A 24,784-nucleotide genomic window follows, 5' to 3' on the forward strand; every position below is an offset into this window, starting at 1 on the left:
TACAGTATCTGATTCTTTTTTTTTTCTGGATTTACACTAATAAGTCTACTCTTCATAACCATTCAACTGAAACATAAAGTTCGGTTCCTTTTTTTTTTCCTTCTTCTTCTACTACTTTTTTGAGGGAACCCTTTTTTGAACACCCTACCACTGGCAGCTGCAGCATGCATGCCATAACACACGACCGTATAGTCGGAGAGGGCGTCCTTGCGGGGCATTTTTCTTTATCCGCCGATCGATCGATCAATCGAGCGTCCGTTGCCTAAAGATTGGCACGAAGTCCCAGAAACAATGTAAGTTCAGACGTTTTTATCAATATTCCTCCAAGCCTTCGAGTGATTGATATAGCGATATCAATATCTAGAGCTATTTACATCACTTTGTGTATCTGATATCTGTTTAGATGCACGTAATTTGAAATAACTTGCGCATTTGTGTTGAGTGATCGAGGCAGCATTCAGTCGTTGATATATGGCGTGTGTGTCTGCGTGGTACGAGATAGCCAGTCGTGAAGGTCGCTGTGTGTGTGAGAATGTGTGACGTGCTTCATACACTGTACATGTACAGTCTGCATGCACGTCGAACGCGGCGCTGCTGCTGCTGCTGCAGTGCTACTGCCATCTTCTTGTCTGTCCAGGTAGAATAGGTTCTAGATTAAAAGAATAAAATTGATTTCTCTGTAAAAAAAGATCAAAAAAAAGCTTGGATATTCACCTTGCTTTCAACAGCTTGCACTCCAGACTTTAGTCACTGATCTGCTTCATTTGTTTGAATTTTTAGGTTCTCGTTCGTTGCTTTCACTTCAGAAAGAGACTCGGAAATCTTTCTGGGGGGGGGGGGGGAGGGGGGTCATCCTTGACCTACTGTAAAGTTGTACCATTGCTTTGGCACACTTCTGATGAAATTAGCTGTTCAGCATCTTAATCATAAATTTACTTTTTTGCTCTTTTTGCAATTGCGAGGTGAGTAGATATAAAAATTTACATTAGTGACAGCAAAGCCAAGTGAAGTGCGGCCAAATCGTGATATCGGTCCCCTCTCGTTCTGCATGTGCGTCTCCACTAGCACTAGTGCAAAGTCCATGGTATGGAGGTTGAATGAAAGAAGTCCCCAGCTATGATGATATGAACGGCAGTGAATGGAGTGTGGACCTATTTCGCGATGATGCCCAAGTGCAGTGTACACATGTACAATGTAGTACATGTACATGTAGCTTCTTTTGCAATTGAAGGTACAAGTGTATGGATCTATGGCCTGGGTTTACCATTGAATACTACCGTTACAGATTTTGTATAAAAGTGAAAATTTTCATGCAGTTGAAATTTTATTCACATTTAGCGGAACCAGAAACCAGTGCGAAAATAAAGTTGTACCATACTATTGGCACACTTGTGATGAAATTTAAAGCATAGAAACAGTCGGTGACAAGAGCATCTCATCCAATCAAAACCAAGGATTTTACTGAAATTGTCAGAGACTGACTGTTGGAAATTGATGAAACACCCCCTGATGAAATTAACCATTCAGCATCTTTATCATAAATTTACTTTTTTTGTTTCTTTTCGCAATTGCAAGGTGAGTAGATTTAGTGACCGCAAACTTCGCGCAAAGCAAAGTGCAGTGTACAAATTGTAGATTCTTTTGCAATTTGAAGTGATGGCTTTGGTGTGCTGCAAGTGCAAGTGACAATTTTCATGGTGTTGAAATTTTTGCGCATTTTGCGGAACCAGAAACCAGTGCGATAATATACAAATAATACACAGGTGAGAGTGCGTTAGTGGAGATGTAGCGCACTCGAGGGTATTTACAATTGTGAAACATGCACTCAGCTTCGCCTCGTGCATGTTGCACTACATTGTAAATACCCGAGAGTGAGCTGCATCTCCACTATTAAACATCACGAGCTTAAGGTGTTTTATTTGATTTGTAAAATGGGTCGAAAACTAACAGCATTTTTCATGTACCTTCGTGGGTCAATACCAGTCAGCTACATGTAGCACTCGCTCAAAAGTCAAGATGTCGGAAGATGTTCGTCCCAAACATGTACGCATGTCGCACTCGGAAATCCCGCACATACAGTGTATACTAGTAAGTACGTAGAGTATACAGTCTGTACGTACGCCACATGTTATGCACAAGAAAGGCCGGCTGGCAGCCCGAACAAGAAGTTGTTTACAGGATTGACAGCGCGTATGTAGTAGCGGGCGACGCACTTGTAACAACTGATTGAGTGCACACTGCTAGTGTAAATATTGGCTACATTCTTGAACCTATTTTAAAGTAAGAGCATGGGAATACTTTTGCTTGCTACACGTACGTTCAGAACAGAAGTTCATGTTTTGATTCCATGGAATCAATAAAACATGTGAACTTTATCTTCAATACCCAGCCAAGCACAAAAAATGACAAGAACCTCCCAGCATGAGTAATTGACAGCCCATCTCCAGCAGTAAAAAACAAAACAAAACAAAACACACACAAAAAACACCTTCCCTACAACTTATTAGTCTCGTGCGCTCTCTCCCCGCTGCACTATACATGTACCTCCTGGGCCCCGTTTTATCAAAAGATAACATCAATTTTACATTTCGTTACCACGCAGGCTGCCATGTATGTAGACTTATAGTTGAAGTCAACTACATAATCAATTTTATCTCTTCATAAAACAGGGCCCTGGCCCTGGTCCGGCAGCGTTCTGATCCAGATCCAGAAGAAAATGTGACTACACAATATGTAGTGCACAGTTGGGTTTTGGGATACAATTCTACAGTTACTCTAATCTAATGTTGTCTAAAATTGTTTACCCGTATCCGATATGAACACACACATTAAAAACAACTCCCTCCTTCTTTAAAAAAGATCTTCATACAAAATCAGGTTAAAAAAAAAATAGAAAAAAACATTTTTTTCCCTTTTGATATGTGATTGACTACTACGTAGATTTCAATTAAGTATTTGATATGAATAACTTTGTCGGTGTTTTGAATGTGTTGTAGATTACAGTAGGTATTTGCTAATAAATGATGTTTAATTAGAAATGTCAATGTCATGTCATTTTTGGCATTGTCCTAGTGTATGACTTCATATTGTAAATTGTATTGGTTTGATACAGTTATGATTGAAACTACATACGTGCCAAGTTAGAGTTGTATTACCAGCATGTTTGTGTGTGTGTGTGTGTGTGTGTACTTTTTTTTTTTTTTGAATTGCCACTACATGTGCCAGAGATGTTGTACAAATTGTAGTACATGTACAAATAGTTTGTTGAAGGGGGTGTACAGGAAGTCTAGACAAAAAAAAAAAAAAAAAAAGGTCCTCTATTCCTGGACTACTGCCAAAATTATTAGTTGGCCCCACAGGCACTTCTTCATGTTACAGCAAAATACACAGGAGACTTTTCCCTCATTATCGATAAAAGATTCTGAGACAGCCATTCATGTCACTAGTTCTTGTTGTGTCGCCAACAGCTTCACAGAATCGTAAGGAGGCGTGTGTCTCATTTCATCCGAAAACTGGACGGATACAACTTTGGTACCCGGGGCGAAAAGGGCAAGATGTCCTCCCACTATCGAGATCATGGCCCCCTCGACTGCAAGGTCTACGTCGGCGACCTGGGAAGCGGCGCTGCCAAACACGAGATTGAGAGGGCGTTCAGCTACTACGGCCAGATCAGCAACGTCTGGATAGCGCGGAACCCGCCGGGCTTCGCCTTTGTGGAGTTTGTCGATAGCCGCGATGCACATGATTCGGTCAGAGGACTCGATGGAAAGTGAGTAACAAAGAATTTATATGGAGGAGACTAATTCTCGTCTCTGTCTCTCTCTCTCTCTCTCTTTCTTCTTTTTTGGTACAATCGGTGTCAGTACAGTGCACTCCCGTTGTAACAAACCCGGTTATAACGAAATTCCAGTTACAACGAAATCAAAATTTAGGCCGTAGCATTACCAGCTGTATTTTTTTTTTAATTGTTGATTTGTTTGATTACACAAAATTTTGATATAACGAAATAAAGGTCCCCAGGACTTCTGAGTCCACTGTATACAATTTCACAGTGGGCGTTCATCTTGAATTCTGTCTGCAGAGGTTCACAGTGAAACATTTTTGTGTTTGTTTGTTTGTGTGTGTGTGTGTGTGTGTGTTTGTTTTTGTTTTTGTTTTTTGCCTTTACTGTACAGAAATTGAGATCTGGCGCGTACAAATAATGCAAAATTGTATTTTTATCAATGTGGACCCATTGATGTGATTATTTTTTTTGTGTTTGACCAATTTCGACAGCTTTTGATACATCTTTTATATGCAAATGAGGTGTACATGTCCTTCTGTACATGTTTTGATATTTCCTAAAAATATTTGCACCCAGCCTTTCTTCTCCTTTATTGACCACAGGGCAACTAAAATCTGATGTCAGGCCTCCAAACTGAAAAAAAAAGGCTATCATTTGGTGGCCTGATTGGGCAGCTAATATTCAAAATTATTTTTTAAAAAAGATAATTTTCCTTCATTTCAGGCCTTCAAAATTTAAAATTCAAAGATTTTAATGGCCACCAGAGGAAAAAAAAGTTAGTGTCGAGCCCTGTAAACTTTAAGAAGTTTAAAAAGTAAAGTCAAGCATAGAAATTCCATTTACAGAGACTCCAACCCAAAGTACAGACTGTACCTTCTGATCTGGAGATTCTCCCGCCTGAAACCCCTAGCAAACGGGAGACTCAAAGTTGATGTGTGCGAAGCGGGAAATTCCCAGGGTCCTAGATGCTCTCTGGTGCTATCTAAGGCTTATTTTTTCAACATTTGATAGAAATATATAAGAAATCCTTTCCAACGGGAGACAAAGAGCCAGGGCGGGAGAAATTAAATCTCAAACGGGAGAACGGGAGATCTTGCAAAAATGGGTTTTTGGCAGGAGATCTCCCGTCGAAAACGGGAGAGTTGGAGTCTCTGCATTTAGGATATGGTTTGTTATGGGAACATAATTATATTCATCTTGTAGATATTCAAAAAGATGCCTTGGCAATTTCACTGGATCGACATTTAGCTGCTTGGGCATTTTTATACCTCAGCCACGAGGTGCCGCCAGAGGCATTGTTCAGTCGTAATCCATTTTTAGAAGCATGTGAAGTAATCTGATCTTTCAAGAAATTACCGAAACAGAAAAACATTAGATTTAAGCAGATTTCTCCCCTGTGAGACCTCAAAACAGTAACAAGTTTATGTTGTGTTTGTCATCATTTGCCATGGCTACTGCATGTGTACAATGACTTGTTATACCGCAGAACTACAGACATACAATGTACAATGTATGACGGCAATTAGGAAATACCAAATTATGTTTTATCATGTACAAGAGTCGGCCTGGCTTAGCGGAAGGGGCAATTATGCATCTTAGTAATCGTTAAATTGGCAACAGGCCAGTGAATGCTTTTGGATCGCATTCCAAATTTGTGGTCTGCAGCGTTCTTTTATAGTGCATTGCTCTTTGATATGCCATTTGACCTACACATGTACTCGGAAATTGAGCAATTTTAGGTGCTGTTCTAGCCCTCTCAAAGGGCCATTATGGATCATCTTGCAGTGTGGCAGCATATTACTTGTGCTTGCTTCATAGTGGGACATACAGTATCTGTTCTGTTCATAGATAAGTACTGACTCTAGGAGAACACGACATTCAGACTGATGATATTCCTGAAGGTGGATAAAGTCATAATCCATGTGCCATTACACAAATACAAAGTAACTGTCTTCGTTTTATAATTTTATGCTAGTACTGTACATGTACAACTTGTACATGTAGCATTAAAAAGAAGAACAATGTTTAATACATCTGTAACTTGGCCTCAACTCCATTGTATACAAGTATACCCCACCAAGAATCCTTTATAAAGCATTTCCAAGTTACACTACATGGTTGTACATTGTACTCAAGAGATGAGGTATAGGATCTTGTGCATGTTTTAAAGTATGGCATACAATAAAGTTTGAAGGTCCTGAGACCCACCTCATTGTATTTGTACCGCAGGACAAAGCATTCACCCCATTTTTGTTATGTCAGTATAAGGTTATATATGATTGTACATTGTATGTGCCAAAGTAAACTTTGAGAGTCAAATGCTTTCCTTCAGGTATCTTTGCGGCCGGCGTGTCCGAGTAGAGATGTCCAGCGGGAAGTCCAGACGGCCGAGCCGTGGACGTGAACGAGATCGCGACGTCGCGCCGCGATACAGCGGTGGAAGATACGGACGATCGAGGTATGGAACGAATCAAACATTGTTTCCCCACAGTCTTCCACACTAGACTGATAACGTTGCTACCTCTTGATTACTCCTTTGGTCATTTGTGTAATATATTAAAAAAAAAGATCAACACTGAGCCATCCAAGAATATATTGCCTCTCCGTGGCAAAAAGCCGTTGATATGAGCACTATAAACACTCTTTTTGCTGCCACTGTAGCAATCAGAATTATTGCAATTCAGTGTTTAAACATAAAGTAGGATCATGAAAGGAGATTGATGCTAAAAATATGCTGTGCCAGACTCTCAAGAAGTAGTTATGACACACCAGGGCCCCATTTCATGCAGAGTTGCTATGATGGAAACTTGTGCTGAGCTATGGTAACAACGATAATAATGATAATGATTAAAAAAAAAGACAATAATCCAGCTTCCTGAATGGCTGTTACTACGCCAATAACGGGAAGTTGCCATTCTAGCAAGAGTTGCTATCCTAACATCTTTTGTGAAATGGGGCCAGGGAGTTATGAAACACAGTGACTGTTTTGTCTAGCAAACTTGACTACCATATGCAGCCATTGACAGGCTTTCAGCTTTATCACATTGATACTCCTAAATAATGATTCAAAACGTGTCTTTATTTATAAGAGAGTCACCATCATTATAATAAAAATCTTGCTTGGAAGGGATCATTTGCAGCATACCTACCGTATGTCTGGGTAAATACGGATATACTGTATTCAATTAGAGCTACAGTGTATCAATGAAAAGCGAGTTTGTTTTGCAAGGATCAAATTGTTTTGAGTTTTATAGGACCTACATATAAATTTAGATTATTTTTTAAATTTTATTTGAGTAATTTTATGTTTGAAAAATCAGCTACATGTAGGACCCCCTCCCCCCCCCAAAAAAAAAATAATAATCTAAAGAATTTATGATATGAAATAATGTTGTGAAATTGCCTGATATTTGTAATATTCGAGCCAGACAAGAGAAGGTGTTAGTATCCCTTTTCATTTTCAGTCTTGTACTTAATTTTGATTATCCCCAGCCCAACTTTCAATACAAATGACTAATGATGATTAAAGAGAACATTAAAAATGTATAGATTATGCATTTTTTAGAAAGACATAAAATGCTCTAATACATGGTTGAACGTGCTGTACTATGCGTTGGAATGTTTGAGGCACACAGTATGCTTTTTTACATGATCTGTGTTTGATATCATAAACTGTTGTTGTAAAAATCCTGAAATTCTGCACTGTAAGACAAGATTTGAAGGATGTTACTACAGTGTCGTGTATGTTAAAGGCACATGGTCCCGGTGGTTTAGTCAAATGCGTACGCGGGCACATGGCGCAAGTTTCCTGTTGTATAGAGACCTACGCTATCGACTCCTCTTTAGCGCTAATAATACGCTTTGGCCTATTTCCCCGAGTCCGAAGAAGTCCGATTCACTGTAGTCAGTGGTCCGATCACAGTTCTGCTCATGATTCGGCTGAGGGGGATGGCAGCTTTAGCAAACTTCTTTTGTGATGTCAAAGTACTAAGAAGCACATACGCACGCTTCCTGGCATTACTAAAGACTGCGTGGCGCGCAGAGAAGACAACAAAGGCGATGTTACCTAGCAACACCTGCGCGCTTAACTCTTGGTGAGCAACTCAACTTCGGCAATCTTTGCATCAATGCTAGCGGTGATTGGCAGTATCATCCAACAGTGCCCTCTCACCCACCGGGACTATGCACCATTAAGTGTGTCTTAAATCTATTTTTCTAGTATTATTCCTGTCTGTTTTTTAAGGGGGGGGGGGGGGGGGGAGGGGGAGGAGATGGGTCAGGACCCTGCAGTAATGTCTAGAAAAAGATGTGACGTGAGGTGATGTACATGTACATACTGTCAACACATGGATACCAGGGCATCTTCTTGTTCTATTCTTATTGCATTTGCAATTTTGCAGTGTGCCATGAATTGAGCAAAGAAAGATCCTTGACAGAAGTGAAAGAAAAAAGAGAGGAGAGAGAGCTAAAAAGAGAATGATGAGTTTATACACATACAGAGACTCCACCCTCAAGCACCTTCTGATCTGGAGATTCTCCCGCCTGAAACCCCTAGCAAACGGGAGACTCCAAGTTGATGTGCCCGAAGCGCGAAGTTCCTCGCGGCCGGGGTTCAGCTCTAGGGATTTTAGATGCTCTCTCATGCTATCTGAGGCTTATTTTTCAACATACACATGATGGCCATATTAAAGGAGCAAATCCTTTCCAACGGGAGACACACAGCCAGAGCGGGACAAATTAAATCTCAAACGGGAGAACGGGAGATTTTACAAAAATGGGCTTCCGGCGGGAGATCTCCCGTCGAAAGCAGGAGAGTTGGAGTCTCTGCACATATACAAGCTGTACTGGACAGTTGTACAATGTGTGTGTATACAATGTAATGTGTGTGTGTTACATACTGTACCATCATGTGTATGTTACGGGGCTGGCGGAGTGTTTTCAAAAGTGGGGGGGGGGGGGGGGGTAGCACATCCGGGTTTCATGAGCTATTTTAAACAAGGTAGAAAAAAAAAAGGTTTCCAGCTTTTTAATATCTCTCTCCTTCCACTTCCGTGTTTCTTCAGCTCACAATGTACCTTTCGGGTTAAAACAAGTAGGGGGCCCAAAGTGATGACACCTTCGTATTCCTTTCTTTGTTTATACCGGATCCCCCTACCCCCCAGTTTTGTGTGTTACAGTCATACAAACAATGTAGCTGACACTCATGTGTACATGTGTAAATTTACATGGATAGAATGCTTTGGCTACCAACTGATGATGGGCCTGGGTTTGTGTGGGGGCTGTGTACAACTTGATATGCTGATCCATGATTTAGATTACAGTACACAAATTTGCATCCATTTACATTTATCATGTACTGTAAAAGTGGAAATTTTCACGGTGTTGAAATTTTCGCAGATTTCGCGCAATCAGAAACTAGTGCGAAAATAAAAGCACGCGAATATTTTTGCTTGCCATATGTTCCTGTGCGTGATGTCTTGATTGCGCGGAATCAAAAACATGCGAAACTCTTCTTGCCCGGCCAAGCGCGAAAAATTAGTCGTGCGAAAATATCCACTTTTACAGTATTGTTTGCATAGTGTTCAATGTACATTTTGTGTGTGAGAGTATGTGTCATTATTCGTATTACAGATATGTGTGTGTGTGTTTATGTACATTTGTATCATAATTTTCTATGTTTGTGTGTGTGTTTGACCACGTACACTCGTGTGTACCTCTGTGTGTTTACATGTATGTACTTCTGTGTACACTGTACATTGTATGTGTATCTAACTGTACTGTTTTTTTTTTTTTTTTTTTTTTTTTTTCACGAAGAACTCCTCATACAGTGTATCTAGCAGATGCAGTACATTTTACCCGACTGGAACTTATGTCTTTACTGAGGCTGTACAGTAAAGCTGTGTTGTACTGTAGTAGATGTACCTGTACAGTATTGCACTCCATTTTTCAGATTGAAAATGCTGGCTGTGTTTCAAGTGTCAGACCATCATGTATAGGAAACCGATACTTCAGTTCCTATTAAGTGCCTAAAGGAGAGAAATTAAGAAGATGAGAGTTTGTCATGTTAAAATGTGAAATTGGTCTGGGATCGCTACTCCTAAATATGATCTATAGTGAAGCTTGATCAAATAGTTGTGACCTCATAAAAGAAAAATGTGACCTTAGAATATTATCAAATTTTCTGCAAACTTCCCAATTAGGGTTTTTGACCAAAACCAGTGGTGTAGGCCTATATCCGAAAGAGTCTGGCCAATTTGGTTTTTGTTTGTACATGCAGTGCATTGGGCAGTGGCATGCTGCCCATTGTCAGCTGTTACCCAGACTCTCTCACCACCCACAACGATGCAGAATCATGATACATTGTAGCAAATCAAATTTTTCTTTATCAAAACTTGTGTAAAACCTGGTGGACCTACAGAACTGCACTGTAGGTACATGTAGGCATGCCCACTGTGGGGTACACATGTTGTATGCAGTTGAATACAAATGCTCACATTGGAAATCAATCAAAAGAAGCTTGTACAGTGGAAAAAATTGAAATAAGCTTGTCAATGCCATGAACTTTGAAGGTCAAAATAATCTTTGAATGTCATGCTACATGTACATGTAGACTGCATCTTTAGTGTGGTTGTAAGCCTGTGCTGGATTGGGTGTGCTGTATACAACATGCAGGCCTAGTCATGTAGAAGATTGTCCTTGAAAAAAGATTCTTTGTTTTTTAATTGCTGTTGCCCCCCCCCCCCCCCCCCCCCCCCCCAAAAAAAAAAAAAAAAAAGGCAAACAACAAAAAACATCCTGACACTCTCACATGTACAATGTAAAGGTCAACAATTTTTTTTTTTTAAAGGGAAAGAAATGGCATTGTAACTTGCAGAAGGAACATATTCCACGGCTTGTTCTTCTTTTTATAGTGTCATGCAAGTTACTCACTGCAGAGCTGAACTGGAATCTTGATCACACAAGTGATTATAGAAATTGAATTTTAGTGGAGCCAGGTTGAGTCTGTGACGAAATCTATTATTTGAACAACGCAGTGTTTTTTACAGCCCTGGCTCAGCAGTGAAAGGAAATATGAGTGCATTTGGTGTTCAGAAAGGGAGATCCTGCCACAATAGGAAGGAGATATTTGGATTAAAATCTATTAAAGGGGAAATCCAGTCTTACAAGTTTTGTTTTTATGTTTTTGGGTTGGGGCTATTGTGTATGTGCATGTTTTGCAGTAGAAATTATTTCTTTTTTTAATACTTTATATTGTCTGTCCTGGGGTATTTTACAGAATGAAAATAGGGATTGATATCATCTATTGCCATCATTATTTGTGGCAAAAATAAATTTGAATTGTCACTTTATTAGGGCATACATGCAATACATTCTGGCATGTCACTCTGTGCCAACAATTTGATTAGGCACATGAATGTACACTTCATTCATGTACTTTAAAGGGATGGTATACAATGTAGTGTTGGTGGAGATGAGAATTATGCATAAAGTTAACTTTTTGTGAGATACCAAGAAACCACTTATGAAATTATACAGAACATACCATTCTGAGACAAATTTAAAGTTTATTAGATGAAAATCGGTTTTGGAATGGCTGAGACATCCAAAAACAGTAAAACAAAGCAATCGTAATAAGCGGTGGGTCCCCCCTTTTTTATAAGGATTGCTCTGTTTTGGATATCTCAGCCATTACAAAACCAATTTTCATCAAATCAATGTAATGTCAAATCCCTCTTGAAATGAATTGTTTTTCATATTTCATATTCGAAGAGGTTTCATACAATTGTATTACATGTATCTTACCAAAACAATCCTAGAAACATAGAATTTACAATGTAGGTCTGAACCAAAACTATACAATCCCTTTAGTGACTATCACAGTGATTTCTTTGTGCATGCAGTGTACAATGTAGATGCTGTATGATAAAATATTGGAGGTTCTCTCCTTTGTCATATTGATGAACCTCTTCCTGCATGATTATTAGTTCCCTAAATTGATCTGACTCAGCCGTGGTAGAGCGCCAAGAATCCAATATGTCTGACAATCAATCAAAATATCATGACCTCGCTTATTATGCGCGTATGGTGAGGCCCACCGCGATGCATCGGTGGGACAATGTCATTATACACAGCATATATGGTCAGTTTTACGGTAAAGGGTGTAACTTTCAATTTTTAGCCTTTTGGCCCACCCTGAACGCATAGATTTACAGATCTCAAAGATTTTTTCCCATGTGAGTCACCTTATGAGTAGCCACCTTGGGTAGCATAATCAGGTCCAGGTATTGATGCGTTTTGTTTTGACAGTCATATATGTACCCTAAAAATGACTATTTTGTTGCATTGAAATTTATATAACATTTTTGAAATGTTAATAATTTTCTACAGCAACTGCAGAGATCTATTTTTTTATGTTAAAAGCATAGTTGTATGGTCAATTGAAATGACCAAATTAGTTTGGTTTGTATCTGGCCCTTTATTTTAGAATACTATGACTTCAAATTTGAGGTTTCGGAGGCTTCATTTTCCGTTAACAATTGTTTACAAACTTTGATGGACAGTGATGATCAGTGGATGTGTTTTGGTTACTTTCTTTTATGCTGAAAATAGTAAGGCACAGCTAAACTTTAGACTTACATCAAAGTTTACTTGATTCTAGGGCTATTTGAAATTTTGCGATAATTTTATTCCATCAAGTGAAATTTCCGTTAGCAGTTTTGAAGCCTCCGAAACAAAGTGTTTAGTCAAATAATATGAATATAGATAACAGAAGCAACCTAATCTATATGTCAAAATGTAGGATAAAGGGCCCTAACCTAATAGACCAAAAATAGTTAAGATCCGCCAAACTCTCTGAAAATAGGAGACAATACAAATTTTCCGTTAACACGTGAAGCCTCCGAGACGCATTGAAGCCTCCGAAACAGCAAAAAATCTAATTTGACATTTCTGATAAATTCTTTGAGTGTCTGCCCCAAATTATGCCATGAAATCATCAACAGAGATGGACAGACAACAAAAATAATAAAAACATTATGATACTGCAATAATTTTTTGAGCTAATACACTTTATAGAGAAAAAGTGGTTTCGGAGGCTTCAAAAGGATGTTAACACTGCATTTTTGTGATTTTCTCTGGACAAAATCAAATTAGATTTATTGTTCACCCACCCAATGATCGGTTATGACATATCTAAAGATATTTAATCACATTCAGTTTTCTGGCTGCTTTGTTCACTCACCAATATAGATTTACTATACAATTTACCTATTTTTCTTAAACAGTGCAGACGTGTCACACATAACTCACCTTTTCACTCAGCAATAAGATATTAGCAGATGAGGATGTTGCCCCACAAATATGTTTAAACAGTGTATCTCAACCAAAAAAGACACAATTTACCCATCACTTTCTACATAACATACATGATTTTCATAAAAACATACGGCATACCAAATTAATTTTCCAGATGTTTCGGAGGCTTCATTTCATGTTAACAGCATGTAAATGGAATGTTTTGATTACAATTTTGTAATTCTAAGTCAATCAAACAACTGTTTGGACTGAATGAGACTTAATGATTCCTCAAGCAAGGTGTAGATAGTTGTTTAAATGTATGAAAAGCATTTATATTGTAGGTTTCCTTTTGAAACAATGGAACAGGCTAGATATTGTGAGTAATGAAAGTGACTTCCAGCTTGCGTGCATGCCCACATCATGCAACAGTAGTGCAACAAAGCAAGTAGTTGTGGATACATCAATGTTCGTAAGTTGGATAACTCATTTTTACTCTTGAGAGAAGTTGAAGTGTTGTGACCATATTTGCATCACTCTTTTGACTGGTTAGACTTTGTTAATGAAGACCAAACAATTACTTGATTATTTAGTGTTAAATACACTATTTTTTAAAGAACTGAACACTATTCCTGTCCTGAAGATTCAAGGACTTTAATAGATGGTTATTCAAGAGGGAAGCATACACTTAACTATTTGCACAAAGAAATATATTACTTTTGAATTTAAGGTTGTATCTTTTATGCATGATCAAGAGCAAATGGTGGGAAATACTTTTTGGATTTTTACACTTTCGACTCACTATCATCTGAGTGTAATAGTTTCGAAACACAATCTTTTACATGTCCATTTATAACCCATTGACAAATCCATTCCATTGTTACTCACATGGCATTTGTTTTTGCCATACTAAAATCTTGACTTTTTCAGCTTTCCATTTCTTAACAAGTTCTTTGGCTTTCATTTCCAATACTTATTTGGAGGAAAGTAATTAATCAATAAATTTGTGATTGGATTTGAAAATAGCTACATGTAACATCTTGCAGATTATCATTTCTGTGGTGTGACTTGGATCACAGGGTACTGTTTTGGAATTTTGACATTTGATTACTTCATTCAGACAGGTTTTCATGTCAATCTGTATGTCAGATTTGATGCATGCTAGGTGCAACACAATCTTGATACTATACCCTATTTTCCATACTTTATCATGCTGGCAGTGACCACTTGACTATTTTTGATTAAACAGAATGTAACTTGTGTTACGAAACATCTCTTCGCATACATGTGTGAGACTCTATGACATGTTTGCGGATGTAGTTCTCAGTGCAGTACATGGACAGTAATGGTTGGGATAGGATTGTTTATAAATGACATACCTCTACTTATAAATAGCCTGTTGCCATGGGGTACATGTAGTTTACATGGGTGGGTGACTGGAGAAGTTATGTTCATGAAGAACAATATTGAAATGATTGAAATCTTTATACTGCATACGCTATAATTTTCGCGAATTGCCGCTGTCACACATTTTCGCGAGTGGTTAAATTCGCGATTGGGGGACTAGAGAAAATATGAAGTGGCAAAGAAAGTGTGAATTTTTGACTTACTAGCAAATAAGAATAATACTAGTTATACACTGCATGAAAAAAACTTACCAAACTCTGCGAACTAGTAAGTTAGAATTCAACATTTTTGAAGTGGCTAAGTCCATCGCGCTAGGTTCCTGACAAGTCCCCTTGCGATAATGGATTGGCTCTCTACAATATTCGTAAGTAGATGTGGACATGCCATGTACGTCAACAAGCTTAGCCAGTATGCCTCTGTTCGGTAAGCCGTGAGATGGTATACTAGTACTGAAATGTTCGTATCATCAAGGCAAGGGATTCATTTTGGAAGGTAATATTTTCGCGTGTTGTTAATTTCGCGTGTTGTTAATTTCGCGAATAGCTCCCGACTCGCGAAATTCGCGAAAATAAAACCCCCGCGAAATATATAGCGTATACAGTAATCTGTTTAGTCCTGGCTTTTCTGGAAAAAGTTACAAGCCCCTAACTATTTTGAAATTCAAAGGGTTAAAACTGTAGTCTGTGGGTTTATATACTATTTAAAACAAACTTGTGGGTTTCTAACAAACTTAAATATTTAAACACATTTGCTGCTTTTTAATTTTTTGCTAAAAAGGTTGTCATTTTTAGAAACAGTAAAAGTTCTGTTAGCAATTTCTCAATGCGTACCTTCAAAAGCAGGCCTCCTAGCTGTCACAGGAGTCACACAAACTGGAATTTTATAAAATAACTATAAAAAAAGAAGCCTTTGAAGAATAAAAAAAACAAAACAAAATGATATGAAACAGGGGTGACTTGTATACCACAGAAAAAGAAAGTAAAATTCTAACTATCATATATTATAGGGAACTATACATTTGGTCAACATTTTTTTTTTAATTCAAATTCATACACAGTCATGGGTAGGGTAGGGGTACATTTATCTTTTCAACAGGCGATTCAAAAAGATGAATGGGATCTTGACCATTTCAATTTCTATTGAGCTCCATGATAATATCACCAATATATTGATTATAATTCCAACTCCATTTTGATGATGACAGTTTGATGATGACCCTTACATGGAATGGCTGATCGGTGTTTAAGATTGCTGTTCTATGACCATGATCACTGCATTTGATAGCTATAGTAGGGGATATCAGGCATGGTCCATATGCAAAAGAATGTTTATAAGCCTTTTTTCCCCCTTTCTATATTTTACAATGCTATGTTGTAATCTAACCGTCATGCCATCACATAGTCTATTTTCTATCCCTTTCTCATCAACAGTTGAAATTGATTTCACATGTATATAAAACTATTATGATGGGTGGTTTATGTCAATATACATCCCACAAACTGCACTTATAAAGCAAGCAAACATAATCTTTGCATTAAGTCTATAGCTACAGTTCTAACTCATTGAAAGTAATTCTTACTGCATTATGATGAAAAGTTTGACAAATGCATACAGCTGTACATGTGTGTAGCCTAATCATGTTCTGCATTGCCAAAGTCATGGATATGCAAATACAGTGTATGTATACTATTGAGCATAAAGATTTAAAATAATTTTCTTTGTCTCTTAACATATATGTTGGAAAGTCTTTTTTCTGCATACAAATAAATACTATTTTACATGTTACAACACTGTTAGTTATTTGGAAACAATCAGCTGCATTAATGTACTTCATATCACCTTAAAATGGACTATTTTTGCATGTTAACAGTCATGATGAAGCCTCCGAAACATGCGTTGCTGCTAACTTTAAGCCGCAAAAAAAAAAAAAAAAAAAATGATGTTCCTAATCAGTGTACTTTTATTGCTACTGTTGCAGTTTCCTTTAGAATCATATTGCCTCATGTAGTGTCATAAATTCGAACTGAGCATTGCTCAAAGTGAACACAGTTTGTTATTCACTTTTGTGGAAGCCAATTTCCTTATAATATTAAGTACAATTTGTATGAAGGGTAAACATTATGCACTGCTATAAAATGTACATCTGTATACTGTTATTCACATTTTATTGATGCCCTGTTGTTATTCTAGCATGTAGTGATAGTTGCTTACTATAGTTTTATTATTTTAAGTGAATACAGGACTAGAACTTTGTGTTAGCAGTTTTGAAGCCTCCGAAACACACTAGTTTGTTAACTGAAGCCTCCGAAACTCACAAGTCTGAAAATTTCAACTTTGTCAAAAATAATCGAATTTCTTTGGGATTTGGGTTGATAAATGTTTGCTACCAAGAGATAATTTAGGCCTATGTTTAGAGTGGCTCTTGCTTCTAGAACATTCTTTTAACTTAAAAATAGTTTGTCAGGTACCATTTTTACCTTGGAATTTGAAGTTCACATCCAAATAATTGCAAGAGCGAATATCTGTTGGGGGAAAAGTGTTTTGATATTTCAAATATATGTTCACAGCAAATGAAAAGTTGCATTACATCCACCATTTATCTCCATTTGGTTGCTGTGGGTGACCAAAACATTCTTGTTGTTTTTACCTAAATTTATCTAAAATTCCATAATAGTCACTTCATTTTTCATATTTAGCCTAAGAATTAAGCTCTGGAATGACAAAATATTGAAAATATAGACATTCCTATATAAAATAAAGGCAAAAATAAAAATGGAAACACAACTTTAATTTTTGACCCTTGCCACATCAAAGTTACACCCTTTACTGTAAAACTGACCATATAGACATGTACACGTAGAACTTTGTACTTTGTACTAGTAAAATTGTACCTTGCCTTTGTATTCACAAGTGTGCATTGATAAACTGCTGTTGAAGCGGCAAAACGTCATATCTAAAAAATGACTTGTTCAGGAGAGCCAAAAAGACATGGCAGCCCTGGCATTATAACAAATGGGATCACATTTCCTCCGACATGCCCTGATGGCTTCATTTGGGAGTACATGAAAGATACAAATTTAGCTAGGATTTAGACAGGACATCACTTGACTGATTATCTGATAATTAAATCCCTCCCCCCCCCCCCCCCCCCAAAAAAAAAAAAAGAAAAAAGAAAAAAAAAGTGATTTGTACCAACATTTGAGATACAAAGGTTTGTCACCAGGTTTGGATGTTTCTTTTTTCAAGAAGGCCTCAATATGCCCTGGACTTTTGTCCCATGTTTCATGTCTATGCAGCATGACAGTTTTAAAATGATGTACATAGGATGTACATTGTACCTCAATGTTTTCCTGTGAAAACAAACCTGGCTGTTATCCTGTATGGTGCCCATAGAGCTACATAACAGAGCTTATATTTCCGTAACAGATATTAATTTCCTGAAATCTACCCTATCATAACACCTACACGTACACTGCTTGTACTGTACCCTACAGCACCTACTCAAATATCCATAAGCCTGTTAATAAGTGAAAAATTAAGCTGCGAACAGCTGTTGAATACATACAAGTTATTAGATGTAATATCTTTCCGCCAGGATGTAATATACATGTTCCCCGCTCTCAGTACAGAATGCTGTAAGGATTTGATACCCGTATGGCAGCACGGCTTGCTAAATATTGCCCAGATTTGAAGTGATATGATGGGGCATTAAAGTCAACTTTCATTGAATAGATTGAAGTCAGACAAGTAGAATGGTTCCAAGAAGTTTCATGAAAATAAGACAAAAGATATCACGTACAGTATCACGTAAAGTTGTAGTAGTAGACTAGCCATGATGACTGTGAGTGAAGGTGATGTAGGGCTAGATTGTTACAGACATGGTATGATTGGTTTTTTTTATGTGATTGGTTTTATTTGTTTAACAAGCCAGTGGGAAAATGATTAACTTTATTATAACACCTTTTGTTTGCTCTGTGTTGTTATAAATCAATATTTCATTTTTTCTCCCTGTCCCAAGCTTGTGGAAAGCAGGATATTACATTGGATTTCATTCTCATTAGATGTCATTTTTTCTAATTTATTATTACCAAATGCAATTATTCAACTGAAAATGGTGTTAATTGGTGTTAATTGGTGTTTTTTTTTAAATCTCAATACAAGATATTTACCTCCGGAATTTTCAGCTTTCAATGCTACACGTTGTACAGTCTTCGTAGCGGAGGTAAAATATTCTTGTATTGAGATAAAAAGTTTAACACCAAATTCAGTTGAATTTCCAATACTGATGAGCTTTTTACTCTAAAATGCAATTAAATTGTCCCATGAATAAGATTGACAGCACTCTGATGTAAAGCCATGCAGTTCTTGTGCAAATGTTTTCACAATTAACCTCAAACCAATTAAGACACTCTTTACACTGAGAAAGGTCTGAATTGTTTTAAGTTGGTCATCTGCGTTTTGGGGCTTTTGATGCAACTTTTAGATGTTCTCGCATTGATTCTATAGATGACAATATTTGTGAGAACAATGAGGAAAGAGGTCTTTGTTTTTCAGTGTGTATATGTGAGAGTGAAAACAGTGTATGATCATAATTTGTTTTTATATGTGGAAAGTGATGTGAAAGCACGGAGGAGGGAGGAGTGTGTCGTAAAGTGTACCGTCTTGATCACAGTGTTTCTGCTGCCATTGTTTCAGGAGACTTTGCAAAAGCCTACTCACCACCATCATCAACCTACACCATCACCACGATTCTTCACCACCGATCACATGATCCCATCCGCCCAATCAGAGCTCTGGGTCCTCTGGCTCACAACCAACACAACCTAGCCTCTCTGCCTTCTAAAGTCTTTGATGGAGGCTCTTGCTCCCTACACCAACACCTCCACCACCAACAACAACTTCTACAACAGACAAAAATCCATCCCCAAAAGTCAACTCACCCTCCCCCCAATCTAGTCGAGCTCAAAGTCTCAACAGCTTGACTCAGCCTTCAGGCTTCTCCAGCGCCCCAACCATCCCCTTGGGGGAATCTACACCACCATCTGTCTCAGCCAATCAGCATTCACTATCAGCCAGTCCCCAGCCAATCAGCTCTCAGAATCAACAAGCCCCAACCAATCGGCTTTAAGCAACTCTCTCATCCCAGCCCAACACCTGTTGGCTCCTTTCTTCTCCCAGCTTCCAAAGGCAGAAAGGTTGCTTTTTAATAGCAGACAGTGCTTGTTCAATAATGTCTAGTACACAGTTTTTTTAATAAAAACGATGATACAGTTTTGCAGTTTTTTGCAGTTCATGCAATGAATGTTGGTTGTTTGATGTTGTTTCTTTTCTCTTTTTCTGGACAGAAAGTATAGCCAAGTTGCTTGCTTGCTAGTAAACTTTGTAACAAAAAACTGCAAACTTACTTAAATATAGTCAGTTGATTATTATGTCGAAAATGTTTCTTTAAAGTCTCAAAAAGATGACTGATTTATGAAATATTTGACAATGTGTTGAGTAATTATCATAATCCTTGTTATTTAATAAAGACAGTGGTGATAATGTTAATGTTCACTTCAATATAACCACAATGGGGACTTGGCTTGTAATTGTCTTTAACTTTAATAATAATTGGAATTAATTGCTCAGGATAACTGCTTGACTGGCAAAAAGATTATTTGTGCAAATCATCTTTCATAAAGTGCAATAAGGAAAGATCGTGCTACCACTGTATTTTCGTGTCTGATTTTACACAGTGAACTACAACGTACATTTTGTATACTCTATCGTGCGCCTACACATTTGATACATCATACGTTAAATAGAGGCTATTGTGCATGTCTGTAATCTAAATATTGATGATTTAATCATCAAAGTATTCACCTGTAGTCAGCCTCCAAAATACTGTATACGCCAATATTTTCGCGTACAGATATTTTCGCGAATCATGGTATCAGTGGCATTTTCGCGTGTTGTTAAATTCGCGATTGATAGTAGGGTCTACTGCCAAGCCCGAGAAACACGTTCAAACACTTGCCAACGTACTCGTAACGTTTTTCCATTTGCATTGTGACTCCCAAACATGAAAATAGGAAAGACACAGTAGGAGATTTTAAAAATGAAACAATTACGGCATTCACAAGTACTAAGCTAGTACCTACCAAATGTTGCAACAAATAGACGACAAAGTTTCAGAGCTGCGCAAGCGCTAGCGAAAGTTTTACATGCATCCTATATACACGGCCCTGTCGCTGTACACAAGTGTCGCGCTAGCTACACTGCTGCGCATGGCGTCTGCACGGCCCTGCGCACACGGCGTCTGGTCGGGCTACATGCATCCCTAGGCCTCATCCGTGTACCCAACCACGTCGAGCCGGTGTTCTTTCGCGTAGGGTAACGTAGCACAGAGATTTTAATGCACATGTAGCATCGTACTGCACTTCCACAATCGGTCGCACCGTAGCGTACGTACTTCTATATAGTATGTGTACGTACTGGCCGATGTAACAGTCGCGTTCTGGTCCAGCCAGCGTTGGATGCATTTTGTCATCAATTTGCACATAATGTATGACGGGGTAATATTTTCGCGTGTCTTTAATTTCGCGATCAGCCCGAAGCTCGCGAAATTAGCGAAAATAAAACCCTCGCGAAAATAACGGCGTATACAGTATAGGAAACCCCACGGTTGTCCGTACAGTACTTGTGGCATGCATGAGTCTAGGACTTTGTCCAACTTGAGTTACACCTGATTATAATGCCCACTCAATTTGACTGTGTGCGTGCTCAACAGACGTTCTGTGTTTTGTCGCTGCATACACACATTCATGGGCATGTAGAGAACTTTTGGTAGAATGTTGAGATCCGCAACATTAACATTTTTCCCTCTGTTCTCATTTCACTTCTGTAGGTACAGCTATAGCCGAAGTAGAAGCAGGTATGTCTACAAAGGCATTTTCACAACCCGCTTCACACATGGCAATTTTAAAACAGGGTATACTAGTATTTGAGGAGGGAGTGTTCACATGAATGTGGTTGATTTCTTCATTGCCATATCAATCAGCTAAACTTGGAACTGAAGTGGTCTCACTTTATGGACATGTAGTCTTCTTTTTGCAGGGTTGCCCAGACCCATTCTTTCCTCATGGACAAAACAATATTTTTAGCTGACATGCATTTTAATACTGAAGTCTTTCTGGTGGCATTTCTTCATGTCATCATGAGTATAGCATTTGCCATTGCACTTTTATTTTACTCCTCAATTTATGCATTACTGGTAGTTATTCATTCACTGTTGTATTAACTGGAAATTTCAATCGATATGAAAGGTGTTGAAAGGTCCGCTCTCTTTGCCATGAATAGTTTGTTGCCCTCTGTTCTTATTTTGCCCTCTGTACTTGTTTCCACCCTTCCCAGGTCACCGAAGCGCTATCGATCCCGTAGCAGGTCGCCTCGTCGTCGATCACCAGCTCCCCGACGGTACAGGTGTGTATCATCACTTCAAAGTCCATCGTCAGTCAAGAAAAGAAATAATGCTCAAAATGCCAACAATGACTCAACTGTGACATCATGACACTCTGCTTTGTATGGTCACTTTAGGATCCTTCCACAGCATCAAATCCACCACATGACTACTAGCCTCATTTCTCCTCTTCTTTTTCTTTTATTTTTGGTCAAAACAAATGTACTCTGCCAAATTCCTGAAGTTTCTACAGTGTAGTTAAAATTATGGGCCTTGGTGTCTCCAGCAGTACTATATTCATTTTTAGGCAATAAAAGGAAGCAGTGGTTATCAAACAATTTTGCATGTGGTTGGACAAATGTGATCATCCATTTGTTAAATTTAAATGGCAGAGAAAAGTAATACAGAGATGATATGAACCAAGCCAAGACACACATTTTCACACACTGCCTCAAACACAGTTTTGATAATATATTTGACCCATTACAACAAAAGGATCCTAAAGTCACTGATGGGTGAGCCGAGAAAATCAAGTTTGAAGTCAGATCACCAGAATCTGTCAAAACGTTCGGATTTCTGTTTTTAACATAATTTTGTAGTCTAATGTATCTTCTATCATCTGCCGAAATTTCGAAGCTAAATGATCAAAGGAAAGGCCTGAAAATAGCATTTTTCTGGGCCATACTTGGCTCGCCCGTCAGCAACTTCAGGATCCCTTTGTTATAGCGGGTCACATATATTCTTGTCAACATACCAGTGGTCACTTTGACAACAAGAATGAAATAATTCACACGTCATAAACGTCAAATCTTTGTGAACAAGAACGTTAATGTGTGATTTTTATTTATATACTTCAAGGATTATTACCTTCACATCAACATGCCACTAATTTCAGTTTCTAACCAAATCTGACATGCACACACACACACACACACATCCTGAAGAAGGGTTTTAAAGGAGACCTCCGGATGATTTTCAGATTTTTTTACATTTGAACAACTATAAATTAGTTATACTGAGGACAGAGTTTCAGAATTTGTGATAATTGGGATGAAGAATAAGAATATTTTCACAATTTAGAACAAATTGCAATGAACTAGGATGATGACAGGGCAGAGTCACCATAAGAATGCATGAGTTGGGGCTCAAGGAAGCAGAACAAAAGAAGAAGGCATGCATAGATTATACACAGATGAACTCGCAAGCAAGCGGTATTGTAATGAAATTACACTGCTACATTTCTGAAATATGTGAACCTCATATGTCATCATCCTTGTTCAGTGTAATTTGTTTAAGGTTTTTCAAAGTATTGTTTCTCTGCTCAAGGACCACAATAAATTCCACAAATCTATACATGGGGTTGTCAATTTATATCTCATGATGTGAAATTATGAAAATTGTCTGGAATGTCCCTTTAATAAATGTGGCAGTGATACTCAATTTCAGGTGCTGAAAGGTACATTACTTCCTGAAAAGCAACCAATAGTTATTTGAAAATCCAAGTTCTTCAAGTTCTAGTTTCCAGACCTCCCAACCGTTTCGAATTTCGACCATACCCGCTCTTGTTTCAATAGGAGTTCCCTAATTGTCTTGATAATTTTACAGCACACGGCAAGGGGAACTGCTCTTTCTTTCTTTATTTTTAGCCAAATCATGCATATTTGTCAGTCAGTAAGGTTGGGAAGGTCTGATGTTGCCGTCGCAGTTGCATTAATATAGGCTCGTGTGATATTTTGAGATAAAACAAGCCAATGATTAACGCCTACCACAGTTTTATTGAATACATAATCCGTGGTTCGTAGCAGAGATTAGAACGAGATGATTGACATGGTCCTCGAAATCTGTTTGATTCACAGGAGCCGCTCACGTTCCCACTCCCGCTCCCACTCCCGGGACCGTGACCGTTCCCGCGACCGTTCCCGCTCGAGGAGCCCCCGCTACAACCGTTCCCGCTCCCGCTCCCGCTCCCCCGGAGACAAGGGAGACCATGATCACAACGGCATTGAGCAGACGGCAGATTAAGGTCGTCTCTAGGGAGGAGTAGGGTTCTTCAAACACCGCTCGTTTTACCAAAAGAGATCATTCTATGTCCGCGTGATATATCTATGTTCACTCTATCACATTAAGAATGGCTGCTTCAAAATGTCTTATCTAAAATCTGCCGCGAGTATCAGCTCTACTACTTGAGAGTGTTTTCTTTGAGGGTAGCGAATCTTATCACAAATGCATTAAATTGAACCAGATTTATCATGGGTCTAGAACGAAGACGTTATTCACTAAATTCATCACATGTATGATCTATATATGTCTGTATAATAAACATATTTTTGGATGATAATTTCAGTTTATCAGATGACTTGCGCAGTTTCGATGCCTACAGTTTTTGTAGAAATTATGAAGAACATCTTGACTTATAACAGCTTAAGGGAGAATTTGTTTTTTTTCGGCAGGTGCGTGGCACATGCTGCTGCGTGATTAAGCGTCATCTTTGGTGTACAGGTATACTGTGTGTTTCTGTCGTGGAACTAACTAAAACATCTGGCAGGAGAAAGCTTGTACTGGCTTCAAATGAAGTGTAAAAATTTGCCAGACATTGCTTCTTTGTTGTGTCTCTTAACACTCTACTGTTGGTGTGGATAGTTTGCACAGTTGTCTAGCAAATTTTGGAGTTTTTCCCCCCTTTTTCTTTTCCTCTCTCTCTTTGTTTTTGACAACCAATCCAAATAGAAATGCATCTTGGAATATTTAAAGGTTAGGTTGGTATGTTGTAGCTTGTCCTCAACGTTTATAGACAAGTCAACTCCAAAGCACCTGCCAAATTTATTGTGCTGTATCACAGAAGCTTCATCGTGTCAGGTAAC

The 24,784-nt window shown here is 38.3% G+C and overlaps 1 protein-coding gene across 1 annotated transcript; it reads left to right on the forward strand.

Moving 5' to 3' along the window:
* The first annotated feature begins 240 nt into the window (after positions 1-240).
* On the forward strand, positions 241-24,085 carry LOC139734663 (serine/arginine-rich splicing factor 10-like). Its single transcript, XM_071645454.1, has 6 exons — positions 241-293; positions 3,468-3,769; positions 6,117-6,242; positions 21,372-21,398; positions 21,878-21,946; positions 23,780-24,085. Exons 2-6 carry the CDS (start codon positions 3,555-3,557, stop codon positions 23,943-23,945), a joined length of 603 nt encoding a protein of 200 aa, XP_071501555.1. The 5' UTR covers positions 241-293; positions 3,468-3,554; the 3' UTR covers positions 23,946-24,085.
* Positions 24,086-24,784: the final 699 nt, after the last annotated feature.

Source organism: Diadema antillarum, unplaced genomic scaffold (genome assembly GCF_040938485.1).
Source record: "Diadema antillarum isolate AM-2024a unplaced genomic scaffold, OU_Dant_1.0 scf00000026, whole genome shotgun sequence".
Lineage (NCBI taxonomy): Eukaryota > Metazoa > Echinodermata > Echinoidea > Diadematoida > Diadematidae > Diadema > Diadema antillarum.

Coding starts and splice junctions, on each gene's coding strand:
- LOC139734663 (XM_071645454.1), top strand. CDS start 3,555: ATGTCCTCCCACTATCGAGATCATGGCCCCCTCGACTGCAAGGTCTAC. Junction 3,770..6,116: donor GTCAGAGGACTCGATGGAAA/GTGAGTAACAAA, acceptor GCTTTCCTTCAG/GTATCTTTGCGGCCGGCGTG. Junction 21,947..23,779: donor CCAGCTCCCCGACGGTACAG/GTGTGTATCATC, acceptor TTTGATTCACAG/GAGCCGCTCACGTTCCCACT.